Source organism: Alligator mississippiensis, chromosome 11, assembly GCF_030867095.1.
Source record: "Alligator mississippiensis isolate rAllMis1 chromosome 11, rAllMis1, whole genome shotgun sequence".
Taxonomy (NCBI): Eukaryota; Metazoa; Chordata; order Crocodylia; family Alligatoridae; genus Alligator; species Alligator mississippiensis.
Window position 1 is genome coordinate 47568539 of NC_081834.1, and position 17135 is coordinate 47585673.

Below are 17135 nucleotides of genomic sequence, written 5' to 3' on the forward strand. Positions count from 1 at the left end.
GTGATTGCTGGTGACTAGCACTTTGGCAAATGTTCAGCTTCTGTGTCCTTGTGTAGGACATCGTGCAAGCAGGGTGAATGTACCAAGGAAAACTTCAAACTATCAGTAACTCCAAAAAATGCAAGTAACACCAAAAAGAAAGCCTGGTCTTTTGGCACATACTTTGCATGTTACTCTCCTATGTGCCTTCAGGTTTTATACTACTTCCCATCAGACTGGGAACTGAGTATCAAAGCAAAGTTAGCAGCAGCTCAGAGACAATGTGTTCATTAGCATTTGAGATGTCAGCTGCTGCTTCAAATTGCAAAAAACTCTGCCTTTGCTGAAAAGCTCAGCAAATATTGTCAAAAGTTCAACACAGAGTATATAAGTAGAGAGAATATAGACACAAAGGAACGTGTTTTAAGCTTCTTTGACTAATGGAGGCTCTTCAATGACAGACACAAGATTCAAAGGCTGGAGTAAGACATTAGAAATAAAAAGTGTGTCTTTTAAAGTGAGGGTTATTGGTCCATTGGAAAAACTTTCCAAAGGGTAAAGTGCACCCTCCATCTCTGGAGACTTTAAATTGGAGATGGGTGTTTTTCTAAGGGACAGGAATTCAACAAAAAGTTATTCCACTCGGTGTGGGAAGCCCTAAATGAGATTTGCCTTAAATTATGAACAAATTCAGATTATCGCAATGGTTGTTCTCCTGTATTCCAGTGATATCTATCACCGGCAGCTGCTAAGAGACCCTGCGCCAGATGCATCTGTAAATGGGCTGTCTACATCCATGAATGCATCTGTACACATCCTCTCTTTTACCCTGGATTACTTGATTTCCAGAGCATCAACCTAGTATTAATAGTCTTTTTGTTCTAATGTAAAACTTAGTTTGTGTGATTATTTTGATGTCCTGTTTGCAGAACAACCCTCCGACCCACACCCATGTGACATTGGCAAAGAATCCCAGAAAGGCTACTTTCATCAGACACTGAACAAGGACCCTATGTGGAAAATTCACCCTATTAAAAGAAGGCAGACAGCGTTACTGATGATGATCCCTCTGCTTCACTGCTTTCTCTGGTAAGAAAGCTCCCATTTAAGTTTCTTCCACAAGGTAAAAAGCCCTGCATACACCAGAGGGAAAAGAGGTGTTGGTTAATATGTTGAAATTGCTACTTGCTTTGTCTATACTAAGATTTTAACATGTGCTTGTGACACTTGTTTTTCCCAGTGAAGACAAGGTCAAAGAGATAATGCCAACATCATTACACATCCTTTGTTGCAATGTAATATTTTTCCAGAGCTTCCTAAAATCTCTCCCCCTGCTAGTTCCATAAATAGTTAATCTTTATTTGTCCGGTTTTTAATCTGTAAGAAAACGTTCCTTGTTTAATAACATATATCTTTGAAAGAAGGTATTTTTGAGAGGAAGCACGAGAGGCTTGGTAAAAATCAAGGGGGCCAATATGTATACAGTTGATGTTGCTAAGTGAGAAGCAGAAAGTGATGATGATAAATGTTGGGCGTATCTGAAGAGGTACCGAAGAGGGAGAAGTGGCAGAGAGCACGCCAGGGGAGATCTGAGGGTTGTCTGAAGCATCTCAGAAATGGGAGATTCCTCCTTAGCTTGCTCCTGCAGCCGTACGGACGAGGGCAAGCAAAAATCAGGGGCATCTGAACCCCAAGTCTCTGGGCTTGGGCCTCCATGTAGGATGTCTGCCAAAGGATTTGGAAGTATCTGAAGCCCCAGGCTAGGGTGGAGGATACTTGCCAGTAGCAGGGCCACATATGGCTCTTGAATGACTCACAGAAATTTGGACCTGATCTGGCTAATTTGACCTGGGACATGAAAAATGTCCTTTAAAAATCAAGAAAACACTCTCAGGTAGGATTGCCAACTCTGTTTGAGTCTATTCCGGGCGGTTTCTGGAACGCCAACGCGCCTGCGACACAACGCGACGCCGCCCGCGCACTTGGGCGTAGCGGCTCGTACGGTGCATAGATTTTACGTGAGGAAGTCAGATGCACATTACTATTACATTTTAAAAGCCCACTGGACTACTGTATAAATCAGATTCAACATTTAATGTTTATTTTAATGAGTGCCCAGTTTGTCTCCTGGAGATTTGTATCCAATTCCTGGAGACTTCAGGGCAGTCCCGCAGGGTTGGCAGCCCCGATCTCGGATGGTACCGAACATGGTGTTTAGAGAGCTTGGTCTTTCCCTTCCTCCCTCCTCCATCCACCTGCTTATTGGAAAGCATACAGCTCCCGTTCACAAAATATGTTTCGGCTTTCACTGAACATTTCTGATCCTCACTGTTATAAAGAAAAATTTACAAATAGGCCCCAAGGCTGACCTAAAGGCACAAAACCAGAAAGAAAAGCCTTGAATTGGCATTTAGTGCCGAGAGCCGGGCCAGACCTGGGGACGGTGGCAGGCAGGGCCGGCACGGCTGAGGCAGGGGGAGGGAGGGAAGGAAGCCCAGGCCTGGGCGGGGCAGAGGGCAGCGGAGACAGCAGGGCCGGCGGCAGCGGGCAGGCCGGGCCGGGGGGGGTCGGGTCGCTGCCGGGTGGTGCGAGGACGGGGCAGGCTTGCCGCGGTGTCAGGGCGGGCTGGCCACGCGAGGCCTGGCAGGGGCAGGTGATGCACCAGGCCAGGAGGGCCGTGTTGGCGCGATCCGGGAGCAGCCGGGCAGGACCGAGCCCCTTGGGGCCGGCAGCCACGGCCGTGCTGTCCCCTGCCAGCCCCTGGCCCATTAGGACCCAACACCTGAGGATGAAGAAGCCTGCGGGAAGCGCAGCGCGGACGGCGGGGCCCTTGCCCCGGGCCGGGGCCGGGGCCGTGAAGGGCGCAGGCTCGGGCGGGGGGAAGCACGGCGCCCGTAGCCACCACCGCCCCTCCCCCACCTGGCCGCGGGGCGTCGGGCTTCAACTGTCCCGCCCGAGAGGGGGCAGGGCCGCCTGCGGCCTGACGCCCTTCCGCCCTCCCATTGGCCGCTGGGGGCGAAACCCCGCCCCCTCCTGCCGCAGCGGCCTCCTCATTGGCCGCCGCCAGAAAGACCCCCCGTCTCCGCGGTGAGCCCTGGTGTAGCAGCCAGTGCGCGGAGCGGGCGGCCATGGAGGAGGACAGCTGCGGCGGGGCGCCTATCCCGGCCCCGGCGCCCACCCCTGCGCCGGGTCGCGGGCTGCAGGACGAGCTGACGTGCGCCGTGTGCCTGGAGTACTTCAGGGATCCGGTGATGGTGTCTGACTGCGGCCACAACTTCTGCCGCGCCTGCGTGACGCAGTGCTGGGAGGAGGCGGGCCGCGGGCTGTGCTGCCCGCAGTGCCGCGAGCCCGTCCCGCAGCGCCTCTTCCGGCCCAACCGCCAGCTCGCCAACATCGTGGACATCGTGCGCCAGCTCGACGCCGTCCCGGCCCCCGCGCCCGCCCCGGCCCCTGCCCCTGCCCCCGCCTGCTTCGGCGCCTCCCCGGGCCCGGCCGCCGCCGGCCCCGGCCCCGAGCTGTGCGAGCGCCACGGGGAGCCGCTCAAGCTGTTCTGCCAGCAGGACCAGCGCGCCGTCTGCCTCGTCTGCTACCTGGCCTGGGACCACCGCGGCCACCGCGTCGTGCCCGTGGAGGAGGCGGCGCTCGGCTTCCAGGTGCGCGGGGAGCGCGCCTTCCTGCACCGGGGTGCGCGGCCCCTGCCGCTGCCTCTCTCCTGTTGATGTGACACTGGGTTTTTCTCCCCTCCTCGGTGGAGGCTCGGCCCTTCGGAGTGGCCCCCTCGTGATGTCAGGCGAGGCTGAAATTGGCTACTTCGTCCTCAGGGGGATTTGGGACCCGGCTGGACAAAGCCTTGGTGGGGATGATGTAGTTGGGGCTGGTCTAGCTTTGAGCAGGGGGTTGGACTAGGTGTGACCTGAGGTCCCTTCCAGCCCTCGCTTTATGTGACCTTTTAGAAAAATCTTCACACGCTGAAAGCCTGTTAGTAATGTCTCTTTTTAGCAAGTCTAATTCATTCTTCAGTCTTCAGTTGTGTGACGATTTAGCTTTAGAAAAAAAGAGCTGGAAATCGGGAACCAACATCAGCTTCATCTGTTTTCAGAGGTTGGGACACAAGGCTTAAAATTTAAAAGCCCGGGCCTGGGCTCCTGCAAAGCCTTGCTGTGGAAATTGAGCAAAGGGCAATTCGGGGCCCACTGGTGAGGGGATGTTAAGCAGGGGTGGCAGGGCCTTGCTGACCAGGGCAGGCTGCTGAGGGTTGGGGTTGGGGTGGGGGTGAGGAGCTGGGAATTTGAGGATGTGTGTTTGGAAATGCAGTGGCCAGGGATGTTCAGTGTTGAGGGGTGTGGGGTGACACGTGCAGTTCAGGCTGTGCTGGGGTGCGCTAATGCAGTGTTGCAGCTGGAGCTGTAGGGAGTTACGGTATGGTGGTGGGTTATGATGGGGTTGGAGGAACTTGGGGTCCAGAGTTATTGGGAGCTGGGGTGTGTCCATTGCGTTTCCACGGGCTTCTGAATTTTAGTTGACTCATTGCCGCCCCTTCTTGCGCCTGCATCATTGCCACCGAGTTGTAGCTAAGGAGGCTGGCTACATCTTGCCTTCTGAGACAGATAAGTGAATCCCAGAAGCTTCTAGAACTGTTGCATGTGTATAACTAGCTGTGTGTGTTGGACACACGAAACAGTGACTGAGGTGACTTCGATTGCTTCTTGAGGCTGTGGTGAGTGGTCTGTAGTTGCTATTCCCCCTTTACTTCTTTTCTGTCTTGCCCCCCTGCCCCCAAGATGCTTACTCATGGCTGTAGGCTGCAGGGATGGAGCATAATCTTCAGCTTGCTCCCTCTCCCTCTCCTGGTGTAACAAAAGCTACAGTTTTAACCCTTTCATATCATAACTGAATTCAGCTTGACTGGTGGACTTCTAACACTTGTTGTGTGAAGAATTAGAAAGAATTGAGTTTAATGAGCCCTAGCAGTTCCCGAATAGAAAAGCCACTGCTCCTCTTTTAGGCAGAAAAGTTAACTTCCCAGCTTAAGGCATAACCCCAGTTTTGGAAGGGTATTTTGGGGGTGGGGGCAGGTGCCTTTTGTTTGCAAGCAAATATGGTAGGTAGATGAGGTCTCATTTTAGGGTGGTGTGTCTGGTTCTAGTTGCCACCACTCCCTTATGTAGAGAGAAGTTACAGTGGAATTCAAAGGGTTTAGAGATGAACAAAGAACATGGTCTGAGCTCTGGCAAATAAGGGAGAGCTGGGACTCGGGTTAGGATGGAGACCCCACAGGAGGGGAGATGACTTAAAAAAAATGGAAAGCAGTGGGTGTTCCAAGAAGGAGAGTCAAGAAGCTTTATGTACCTATTGCTTTACATAAAGTAAGGGGGTATTCAGTGAAACTGGTACTAAAAATATGGTTTAAAGGATGTGCCAGTTCACATAACTTGAATATTTTAGATTAACCATGGGGGGTGGGGGCGTGACTTCCATTGCTCTTGTAGTTCAGGAACAAGCTGCCCAGGGAAGTTGTGGAATCTCTTTTATTGGAGGCTTCCAAGAAACTGGAGAGGTATCTTGTCTAGGATAGATTAGGAAGAGCATGTTGGGGGGAGTCCCTTCTAACCCTCTCACTCTGACTGGTTAACTGGTGGCACCAGATAACTGAGACTAAAGGCTGAGCAGAATTCAAAACAGAACTAGACATGTACTAGATGGTAGACTTCTTGAGGGAGGGGCCCTACTACTATGCAGCATTACTAAGTTAACAAGTTTGTCATTGTATGTAGTGGCTACGTGGGGTTTTCTAGTGACAGAATGTTCTTGGTAACTGCTTCTTTAGACAGTCTGTCTAACAATGCCTTTTGACTTGAGGGTTTTATGATTTTCTTCTGCTTTCAGACATCAGTAATGCTGATTCTGTCTTGTACCTCACCTAGTGTAATAGGAGCCTGGTTCAGGACTAGGGTTCTTAAGTGTCACTTCATTTCAATATAGGTAATTATGTGCATGACAAAAAAATTCAGAGCTGTAATAAGGATTAAGTCCAACACCCAGTTTTCAAGACCATATTAATTTACTCCATTTTGACAAGTAGGATTTGCCTCTTCCCCAGGGGGTGTGGGTACTTGCCTATCCTGAAAACTAGGAATCTGTAATCTCCTCAAACAGGGCACAGTAATGTTGGCACTTCAGAATTGCTAGTCGCTCCTTCAAAAAATATATTCAGGAGCCTCTGGAAGGGCTTGTTTATAGCGTAAGCCAATCTCTAGCTATTGTGGCTTGCAGAGTTGTGAGGGAACCCAGCTGCAGGGGGGGTTTATGCTACAGTGAGGCAGTTGGAGCTGGTCATTACAGGAGACCAGGCAGTGGGCAAGAGAGGCCCCTCTCATGAGTCCATGTGATGGCTTCTTGCATTTCCAAAATCTGGAAATTTTGTTGCATCTCAACAAAGATCTTTCTTGTTCTTTCCAGGAGGCACCGCAAGAGCACCTGGCCTGTTTGAGAAAAGGGAGAGAAGAATCCAAAGTTCAGCGTGAGAGGCAAGGCGAGGAGCTGCTGGTAAGTCCCTTGCTCAGGTTTGCCTGGCTTAGTAACGGACCCATCTCCCAACAAACCTAAGTTGCCTTCTCTCTTCCAATTGTAGAAGCAAACAGAAACTGAGAGGCAGAAGATCATAGCAGAATGCAAGGAGCTGCGTGGGTTCCTGGAAGAGAAGGAGCAGTTCCTGCTTTCCAGGCTGGAAGAGCTAGACAGAGACATTGTCAAGAGAAAGGATGAAAGTGTCTTCAAGCTGTCTGAAGAAATTTGCCACATTGATAAACTACTCAGTGAAAAAGGAGGCGAGAGTGAGCCAATGGACCAAACTGACCAGGTGAGACTTATTGCAGGGTCAGTATCATTACATACTTCTACTTGCAGTCAGGGAAGTAGGAAGAAAAGGTGGTGGAGAGATCCTTAAACTTCAGATCTGTTCTCCGTTGTTGGGTATAAATGATCCTGCCTTGGAAATAAGAGGTCATTGAATCTACCTCCTGAGGTACCTTCTATCCATAACTTCTTATTTTTACCAATAAGAAATGCATCCAAACTTGTTTAGTCAGTTTTATGTACCTGGTGCTTGACTTATTTCTCAAGAGATCTCATTCTCTGTTTGAATAATTTAAACTGTGGGGAGGGGGCAGAGAATTGGAAAGAGCACTTTCCTTGCCAAAATCTAAATCAGGATTTTTTATTTTTTTTAAGTACCTGTGGCAAAAGTAGAGAAGTGGGTCTTTCTCTTTGGAGTGCTGTGAATCCATTGTCATTCTCAGTAGACACTGGCTTGTTGAATGAGATCTAGAATGTGGGCCTTTGTCCTTCTAGTACGCCTTTTCTCCTGGTGGTCTTCCCTTTTTAACTGGGCTGAGCTTCAGAGCTAGCTGAGGAAATCCTTTCCTGCTTTACGAACAGGGCAACTGAGGCACAGGGAACCAGGCTGTAACTGGACTTTCAGGAAGCTTGTGACCAACATAATTTAGTTGGGACTCCTGGGTTTTCAGTCTCTTTGTGTTGTCTGGGTTAATCCTTCTGCACTGTTAGCTCTCTTCAGCAGCAGAGAGAAGAAGGCATGCTACTAATAGAGATTCTCTAGAGGCCTTTTTTTTTTAATATGTGTATGGCAGGGAGGTAACTTCCCCCGGTAGAGAATCCTGGAGCTGTAGAGAGCCTAAGTCCTGGTTGGAAGGGCTAAACAACAGCTGCTCAGAACATGAATCTGAGTACCTGACACTTTTTCTTCCTTTTTAATGCTACAGTCTGGGAATCTGACTGAATCTTTTCTCTCCTTTTCTAGAGTGTTGCCAGCACTGTGACCAGGTGAGTCCTGTCCTTTGACTTCAGATCTGTTGCATGTATTTTTTCCAAACCTAATGTGTAGCTTCTCCCTGCCTGTGTAATATGACTCTTTCCTGTCTACCCCATCAGGAGGTGATGAGAAGTTACTGCATAAATGTGTTGGGGGCTTGGTCACTTAAGGCGCTTATACATATGATGAAAATTGCCCTTGTGTAGCTTAATGATATCACTCACACTCGCATACTTATTTGGCAATTTAAACCTGTTTTCATTGTTGTAAACTAATCCCCATCCCGATGGAGTCTAGTTTGTGACAGTGCAGCTTGGAATGGTGCAGCCATTAATCCATTGCATGTACATCGTAATTCAGTGAATGACCTGTAGTGAGCACCTTTGCATCTCAGACGTTGATACAATCTGCAGGTATTTGTATGTAACTAGTGTTATTAGGACCCTTGGAAGGCCAGGGGGGAGCCCTGGTGATTCTCACTGCCTGGTACCAAAACTTGCAACAGTTGCAGAGCATAGCTTTTGCCTGCCCAGCAAAAATCTCCACATTCTTCCCAGCAACAGCTGTGAAGAACCCCCTGCTCCCTTCCACCCTGCACTTCTAAAACATCCCTTTTTGGCTAGCTGCGGCATAATTGTCCCCTAATGTCATTATTTCACTTGCCAGTTTTACATAAACCTGACAAGCTGAGTTCTGTGAGCCTGCATAAGCATTAAGCACACCTGCCTTAAGAAGAGCAGGTGAGTTCTGCCAGCACTCACTCCCTCACTGGCAATGTCTGAACTATGCAAGTGTGAACTGTCTTGGTACCGGCGCTTATAGAAATCTGCTTATGTGACCTTTCCTAACAGCACCTGTGACATCCATAGCCTGCCCCAAATTGTCCCCCAAATCCCCCATTTGTCCAGAAAGATAGAGTTGTTAACGGCTCACTGTTGCACATACCCAAAACTCTTTGCCTGGCAGCTTGAGATGCAGCTAGAAGGGACTGCAGCTGTCCTATTCAAGCACCCCCTCACCCTCCTCAACACTGTCTGACCTGTCAATTGCTCAGCTGTGATCCTGGGGCTCTATTTTGGTCTGAAAGGGGGGAAAAAATTGGGGTTCATCCATTCAGTCTTCTGCTTGGTGCCTGCCTTTTTTTATACTGAGCACTTCTGTTGACATTCCAGGGGTAATCCGCCAAAAATTTAAAACCCCACGTTTTTGGAAGAAGGGTGGTTACAGGTACCTAGGATATGTAGGAATTGAAGTGTGAAGAGCAGGGCAATTAATGCTAATGTCTCTATTCAGCTACCTTTAATTTGGGGTTTGGCGATCTTGGTGTTCTGTTCAGCGCCTGCCTTTTTTTTTTCTGCTGAGCATACAGGTCATTGAAAACTGGATGTAGGGAGATTTTTAGGACACTTGTGACTGTGATTTATTACTTGGTGGCTTTGGCACCTCTATCTGGCATAGCTCTTCATGTGCTAATGGGACCCATTCAAAAAGAGTTTGGGTACCTTTATTCCCCAGCTCCTGCTGGGTTGGGGCTCTTTGCTGGGGTGATACTTCATCGCAGGTCTATTCATCATTCCTCCAAGCCCTGTTATGTGCAGCCCTGGGCAGATCATGGGATTCTGAGGTCATTGGATACCCCAGGTTTTAGAGGGAGGCAGTTACAGGAACTTGAGGTGTGTAGGAATTGAAATGTAAAGAGCAGGGCTGTTTTATAATGGCTACTGACCCTATTTAGCCCTACCTATTCAACCCCCTTAGCACAAGCAGGTCATGCTCAGAGCAAAACAGTAACTGTTCTGTCCTGCATAACAACATGGATTCAACAAATCCTGATGGAATCAGTGAGGAGAACCAGATGCTGTTGAATGTCCTGGAGATGTCCAACCAGAGAATGGAGGCACTTGATAATGCAGAGATGCTGCTACTGAACACAATGCAGGCTATGATGGGCCTTCTACAGAGGCACCAGTGCAGGGTAACAGCTTCGCATGCCTCGCTATACCACTCGATGGGCCTTGAGCTGGAGTTGGAGATCCGAGATGCAGCTGCGGATATTGAGGCTGACAGGGCTCTGTGGATCTTCCTAGAGATCTGAGATGCAGCTGCGGATATTGAGGCTGACAGGACTCTGTGGATCAACCTACAGAGTAATGATCGCAAGGTCTGGGCCCACGTGAGCAGCTCTGATTGGTGCGAGCGCATCGTGCTGTCTATTTGGGATGATCAACAATGGCTTGAGAGCTTCTGCATGAGTAGGGACACATTACTGCACATAGTCTCACTGCTGTCGCCGCACATTGAGCGCCAGGACACTGTTATGCGTCACGCCGTTACACCAGAAAAGAGGGTGGCCATGGCCATCATGAAACTGGCCGCCCCCACCAGCCTCCACTTCATCAGGATCTAGTTCGGCGTGACTCCCTGCACGGCTGGCCTGGCAATACGTGAGGTATGCCAACTGCTGCAGGATGTCATGGCAAATGACTTAATCGGTCTCCATAACCCCAGGGAAGTTGTTGAAGGCTTCAAGGCTGTGGGGTTCCCTAACTGCGTGGGTACATTGGGCAGTACACGCATCCCAGTGTTATCTGTATCGTAGGCAAGTCGGTCATTCACCAATGGGAAGGGATCTGCCTTGGTGATGCTCCAGGCTGTAGTTGATCACTGAGGACTGTTCACTAACATTTATACAGGCTGGGCAGGCAGCACACATGATGTACATGTCTTCAGAAACTCGCTGCTGCCTGGCATGATGAAGAAAGGACAGTATGCACCTGGGGTCCCCAATAGTGATTTGGGGTGTTGCTGTGCCCCCGCTTATCGTAGCGGATGCAGCTTATCCCCTCCTGCCCTGGCTCATGAAGCCGTATAGAGGAAAAGTTACTGACCAGGAAAAGACACTATTCAACCACAACCTCGGCAAATGCAGGATGGCTGTTGAATGCGCCTCTGGCCGTTTGAAAGCACGGTGGAGGCCACTGAACGATGGGCTCCAGATGGAGCCAGGAAATGTTATGGCATTCATTGTAGCAGCCTGTGTACTCCACAATATTTGTGAGACTAGGGCGGAGGTATTCATGGAGTCTTGGTGTGAGAAAGTGAGGGAGGCAACAGCCATGTGGAGATGTGGGCAGGCAAGGTATGGTGCCCCCTATGATCAGCCTGCAAACACTGGTCAGGGAGTCATTGTGCGGAACTGCCTGGCTGCACACATTCTGGTTGCTGCAGATGGAGAGGGCATGCTGTAGGCCACCAGTTGATCAGCACTGAACACTAAACCTAAACTATTCAGCAGGTATAGTTGAGTGTTTCTGTAAATAAAGAAGTTTGTTGCAACACTCTTGTCTGTCTCATAAGTACATTGTCTCTAGGGGCGGTTGGGGGGAGAGTGCAGGTTGTGGTGATAATGTGGGAGGGAGGGGGGGAGCTGAAGAGGGCTGAAGCCTATAGGTTTTCCTTTGCTTTGTGTGTATGGGGGTGAAATGTGGCAAGGACATTAAAATGCATTACCTACTGCTGGTCACATTAACTTGGATGCCCAATATGTGTGTGAAGAAATAAGAAATTCACAGGGTGCTGATTCTTGTGCATATTAAATGCTTGAAGAATTTCAGTGCCCTGTTTGGAGAGAGGGGAGGTGATTTAAAAAAGTGGTTCTCTGCTCCTGTCTTGATGGGGGATGTGGGTATGTCTTGTTGGAAGGCCAGGGTCTTGTGTTAGCTTGGCAGGGGGAGCTTGGATGACTGGTAGGTAGATTTGAATTTTGGTTGGCAGAGCGTTTGGGGGGACAGTTCAATGGAACTAGAACTTGTGGGGGAGGAGGGCCAAGCAGTGTTGAGCAGTGTCTGGGGATGGAAGGGAAACATTAAACAAAACAATAATCCCGCCAACAGTGCAGGAATATGAATACAGAAATGTGGATTCAGAAGGGGGGACTGGTTCCAGGTATCTACCAGGATTGGGACTTCCTGTGAAAGAATGCATTATCAGAGTTCCAATTAGTGCACCACAACACTCCAATACACATGTGGAGAGAGATCTCATCCATATGTGAAATTCACAGGGTACGGATTTGTGCACATATTGGGGGTGCTTGGAGAATTTCAGCGCCCTGTTCGTAGAGGTAGTTGTATTTACACATGAAATAAAGTTTACTTGACCTAGAAATAAGAATAAAAATAAAGATGGGGATGAAAAGAATAAAATAAGTATAAATTTAAGTATACTGGTGTAAAAAATTTTTAAAAAACATAAATGTGTTTAAGAAAGATGCTGAAATGAAGTTGCACCACTTTTGGTCATCTGTACGTAATCGGCAAACTCAGCTGTAGACATCATGGGTCTCTGACGGGATCAGTGGTGTGTGGTGCCCCCTGCTGTAACTTGGTTTGAACAGATGAGCAGGGTGGGTTGTTATGCAGGCACCCCTTGCTTAGTGTGCTGTTCACAGTAAATTATTGCATTTCATGAGATTTAAGAGCGATGATGTATAAACAGTGACAGAAAAATAAAAGTTTCAGTTTAGGAGGCATAGAATGCAGCCTTGAAGCCTTCATGTGTACAAGGGCCCTTTAGTGTTAAAAGGCTCGGGCTGCGTGTGATCACAATGTGTACTATGTGTACACTTGTGGCATAGTGCTTTCTGACCCAGATTTCTCTGTTTGTACAAGGCTCCAGTGCATGGATTCCTGGGGCATGCCTCCAAGTAGCTTATCCTAGTACCCTGAGACATTGGAGCGCCCCCAGAAAAAGCTGTTAACCTCTTCTTTCTGCTCCTAGGTGTTTTCCCATGTCCTGTCAGGCTGGAACTGCAGGGCTGTAGTCATGTGATTCCCAGTACAGATTGTCCCAAGCTACAGTGCTGAGCCTCACTCACCATGACAGAAGCCAGAGCTGGGTCTGTAATTCTAACTGCTCTCCTTCCTACTTCCAGCAGCAGGAACTGGGTGTTTCAGAAGCAAGAACCTGGCTTTTCAGAGGTGGAAAAAAAGCTTAAGAGCTTCTCCCAGAAAAGTGCTGTCCTGAAGGAAGTGTTGCTGGAATTCAAAGGTAAGAATCATTGTTACGAGTTTTTTCCCTTTCCTTCTTTCTCTGTTTTACCATAGTTGCAAGAGAGGATTAAATTACTGTAATGATTCTTGCTGCTTGAGAGCAGACCTTGGAGGCATGCTCTGAAATGTCTTGTCTTAGCTACAAGGTGACATTTTACTGTGGAGCAGTAACAAACCCTATCTAGGATTTGTGGCATGATATCCTCAAAGCACTGTTGTTGAGGTTACTAGAGGAAATGCATACATGCTACATGTGCAGAGGGGACTTGTTAGAGGGTTACTGCAGCATGAGTTAGAACATGCTTTCTGTCTCATTACTTCCTGTCTGAAGTGGAAGGAACTGCTCTGAGTAGGATGCCAAGGTTCTGGTGATATACAGGCAGAGGTGTCTCTGCAAGGAATGCCCAGGCTCTCTCTTCAAATCATCAGAAAATTAGGGTCTAGCTCCATCCTTTCTTGAACCCTGCTCCCCCCCCCCCCTTCAGGTAGCTGAAGGCTGCTATTAAATCCCCTCTGTCTCCTCTAGACTAAATAAGCCAAGTCATGTACCCCAGCCCCCTAACGATTTTTGTTGCCCTCCGTTGGACTCTGTCCTATTTGTCCACAAATCCCACTCGAGCTTGGAAACCACGTGGAATCCACAGCTACTTAAGTCTTCATTGTTTATTTACCAAGCACTGAGAAATGCCTAGCGTCAGCCACTATCTGTTATAGATGGTTAGAGCTGTTGAGTGGACACAGTTCAGTGCTGAGCATATTTCAAAGGCTTTAAATAGTATTGTTGAAAAGTAGAGGTCTTGCAATTTAACTCTAGAAAAGGGGAGAATCTGTTTTCACTCTTCACTGTTCAGTGACAAAAGGGAGAGATGTAGAAACTTACTTGTTCATGCATGATAATGGTCATGTTGTGAGGCTCCAACTCTTCTTTCTTCCCTGCAGAGAACCTGCGGTTTGAGCTGGAAAATGACACGGGTAAGTTTTCGCCCTTTGAGCCACTTGTGGGACAGAGGGACTAATGGAAGGTATGCATGTAAAGCATCTTGACAGGCTGCATTTATTGCCACAGCAACAGAGTGAAAGTGGTTTTTGTTGTTGTGACTTGTTCAGGGCAGGCTCCCTCCTAGCATCTTATGCAGTAAGTGTGTCTAAGTCCTGAATTCTGCAAAGCAGGATGATATGCAAATACTTGCTCAACTTCCCTTGGTAGTTATAGGCTAGCTGTCCATTTGTACTCTCCTGACCCTCTCCCTCATTGTTAGTACAACCATTCAGTGCTGGCACTGAACATACAGAACCTCTTGGCCTCTTGACCCTTTTATCTATGTAGATTTCCCTCAGTGGTTCTCAAGCCATTGTCCAGCAGCACAAACATGTCATGGGCATCTTGAAGGTCCTCACACTACTTGTTTGTACTTCTAACTTAGTTAGATCTTGCAGCCATACAATCCTGTCTTGAGAGCATCTCCAGATGTCTCTTTTTAATACAGACCTCATACCTCATAAAACCCTTAAGAGGGCAGCATTCAATATATACAGACTAGGCAATCCCTTTTACAAGAGTGTGAAAGGATCTATTACAGAAAGCAAATGCTAGCAGGCACCCCTTCACACTGCCTCTGGTCTAATCCATTCCTGTCTCTGCTTAGGTGATATCACTCTGGACCCAGAGAGTACAAATCCCTACCTGATGCTGTCGGAGGATAAACGGAGTGTGCGGCTGAGAAGTGCCCCACAGGACCTGCCTGCAAACCCCAAGAGATTCGATTATGCTTTCTGTGTCCTGGGGGCTGAAGGCTTTTTCTCTGGCAGGCATTACTGGGAGGTGGAGGTTGGGGATGGGGACAGCTGGGCTGTGGGGGCTGCTAGGGAGTCGGTGAGAAGGAAGGAGAAAATTGACTTTGCGCCTGAGGAGGGGATCTGGGCAGTAGGGCTGAATTGGAAGGGCAAGAACTGGGACCAGTACCAAGCTTTCACCTCTCCTGAGACACCCCTGTCCCTGTGTGAGAGGCCCAGAAAGATTGGGGTCTACCTGGACTATGAAGGAGGATGGGTGGCATTCTACAATGCTGATAACATGGCCCCCATCTTCACCTTCACAGCTGCTTTCACTGAGAAGATCTTCCCTTTCTTCTGGCTCTTCTATGTTGGTTCCTCTCTCTCGCTATGTAATTGACCTTCCCAACTTTAGACCTAAAGGTGACCTGCAAAGGGTGGGGGGGGGGGGTGGAAATTAGGGTATTTTGGTTACTTTCTGAACCAGGCCTAAAATGTTGACGTTTTTGTTTCTATGCTAGTCTTGGGTCTCATCTGTTCTGCAAGATTCAGTGGCCCACTAGTGATCTGTACATGGGGAATCTTTAAAACCAGAGATGATCAGTGGGACATGTGACCCTTTGCATTGTCTAGGTGGCTAAAGATTTGCATGTAGAGACCTTGAGTGGGCTGTAGAGCGTTGCAGGGTAGACCAGTTCTATTGCCCAAGTGACATAAAGGGTGGGATTTCCAAAGTGTTTTGTCCATTTCTGTTCTGTTCAGGAATTAGCAACCTTATGACAGCAGTGATGCTGAAGAATTTCTATCTCTTCACTCAGAAAGGTTAACTCGGACACCTATTTAACTCGGTACATGCCTCAGCAAGAAGAGCTGCAGTAGTGACTGATCAGTCCTTCCTGCCTGTTTCAAGGTTGATTAGGAGCAAAAAAAGAAGCCAGCAGGCAGAGCCAGACTTGGCATTCTCAATGGTTGTTGATCTGGAAAACCAAGCTGCATGACGAGAGGAGGTATATGGATATCAGGCCTCTTAACTTTCACTTTGCAGGTCACCTTTTAGAGAATGTAGTTGCTCCAGTTCCCTTTCTGTTCCAGCCTCTGTATGGAGATTAATGCTTTCTCTTAATGGAGCAGGGTGTCAAGTTTCTTGGCCACCAGCACTCAGTTTAAAAAAAAAAAAAAAAAAAATAGCCTCTACTATTGCTTTTCCCATGTTGCTGAATACCTAGTGAGGACTAGGCTTGCCCTCTGTATCTGGGCCACAGAAGTTGCTGGGAACTGAGGTCTGTCACCCTCTCTGAGGATTAGGCTTGCTGCATTTGAGCGGTAGGCCAAATTCCTGGGTTTAGGAAGGATGGTAGGATCTGTTACCTGTTGACTCAGGTGAATGAGAAATATAGGTCATATTCTGGGGCTACATGAGGCTTTAAATCCAGGAGGTAACTAGCTCTATACCTAGAGGGTTGGGTGCTGATTTTACTTGATATCAGAATCTCTAGACTGGCAGAGAGCAGAACTAGCAATCGTTCCAGTCCTTGCCCTGTGGCTTTTGGTAGCTGTTCAAGGTTGGCCTGTAACAGGGAGCAGAATGTGTCCTTGTTAAAGCAGCCAGAAGGTGACTTTCATCTGTTTTGTGATCCTCCTTTAGTGTTGAATTGCCTCTAGCCCTGTAATTCCTTCAGTGCCATGCATCCAGGCTGTTTCACTGTTGCTGTTTAGTAGGAAAAATAAAACTTGCTGTGCAAATAGCAAAGTCCAATGTGGGGTCTGTGTGTGTTGTCTTTTGTGTGTGGGCTTTTTTCCCTGTTTGGTTGTCTTTTGTGGTGGGGAGGACACTGCTGTAAGCATCTGATTCAAGAAAGGATGAATCCACTCCTTTGGTTGGGCTCCTTTTGCAGTGGTGAGGCTACATCTTGAGTTTGGGGTGAGGGGGGCAAAACTAGACATGGTACTAAAGGAAGGATGTGGACAAATTGGAGATTTCAGTGGAAGGCAGTGAAAATAGTGAAGGAGCCTGGGGGACATGACTTCTGAGGAGAGGCTGAGGGAACTGGGCCTACTTTGAAGAAGAGAAGACTGAGAGTGAACTTAATAGCAGCCTCAACTACCTGAAGGATGGTTACAAAGGATGGATGTAGATTGTTCTCAGTGGTGGCAGGTGACAGAACAAGGAGCAATGGTCTCAAGTTTCAGCAAGGGAAGTTTTAGATTAGATATGAAGTGGATAGTAAAGCACTGGAACAGGTTGCCCAGAGAGGTGGTGGATTCTCCATCCGTGGAGGCTTTTAAGACCTGGCTAGACAAAGCCTTGGCTGGGATGGCTTGGCTTTGAGACTGGCCATTGTTTATAAATGGGTCATGGTCCAAAAAAGGCTGAGAGCCACTGGACTAGATGACCTCCTGAGGTCCTTTCCAACCCTCACTTCCTATGACTTGGTGCAGAAGAACATATCTGGCAGAGCAGCAGTAGAGCCAAGTCTATTCTGAAATCTGGGGTGCTCTTC

General features: G+C 48.3%; 1 protein-coding gene across 2 annotated transcripts; it reads left to right on the plus strand.

The window, feature by feature from the left end:
* Window positions 1–3092: 3092 nt before the first annotated feature.
* On the plus strand, window positions 3093–16390 carry LOC102567013 (E3 ubiquitin-protein ligase TRIM7). 2 transcript variants are annotated; one of them, XM_014606161.3, is made up of 7 exons: window positions 3093–3632; window positions 6439–6525; window positions 6611–6838; window positions 7799–7821; window positions 12744–12859; window positions 13801–13833; window positions 14508–16390. In XM_014606161.3, exons 1-7 carry the CDS (start codon window positions 3108–3110, stop codon window positions 15032–15034), a joined length of 1539 nt encoding a protein of 512 aa, XP_014461647.2. In that variant the 5' UTR covers window positions 3093–3107; the 3' UTR covers window positions 15035–16390. The 2 variants fall into 2 exon arrangements, with proteins under 2 accessions (XP_014461647.2, XP_019336589.2); XM_019481044.2 differs by having other exon boundaries at window positions 12747–12859.
* The last annotated feature ends 745 nt before the right edge of the window (window positions 16391–17135 follow it).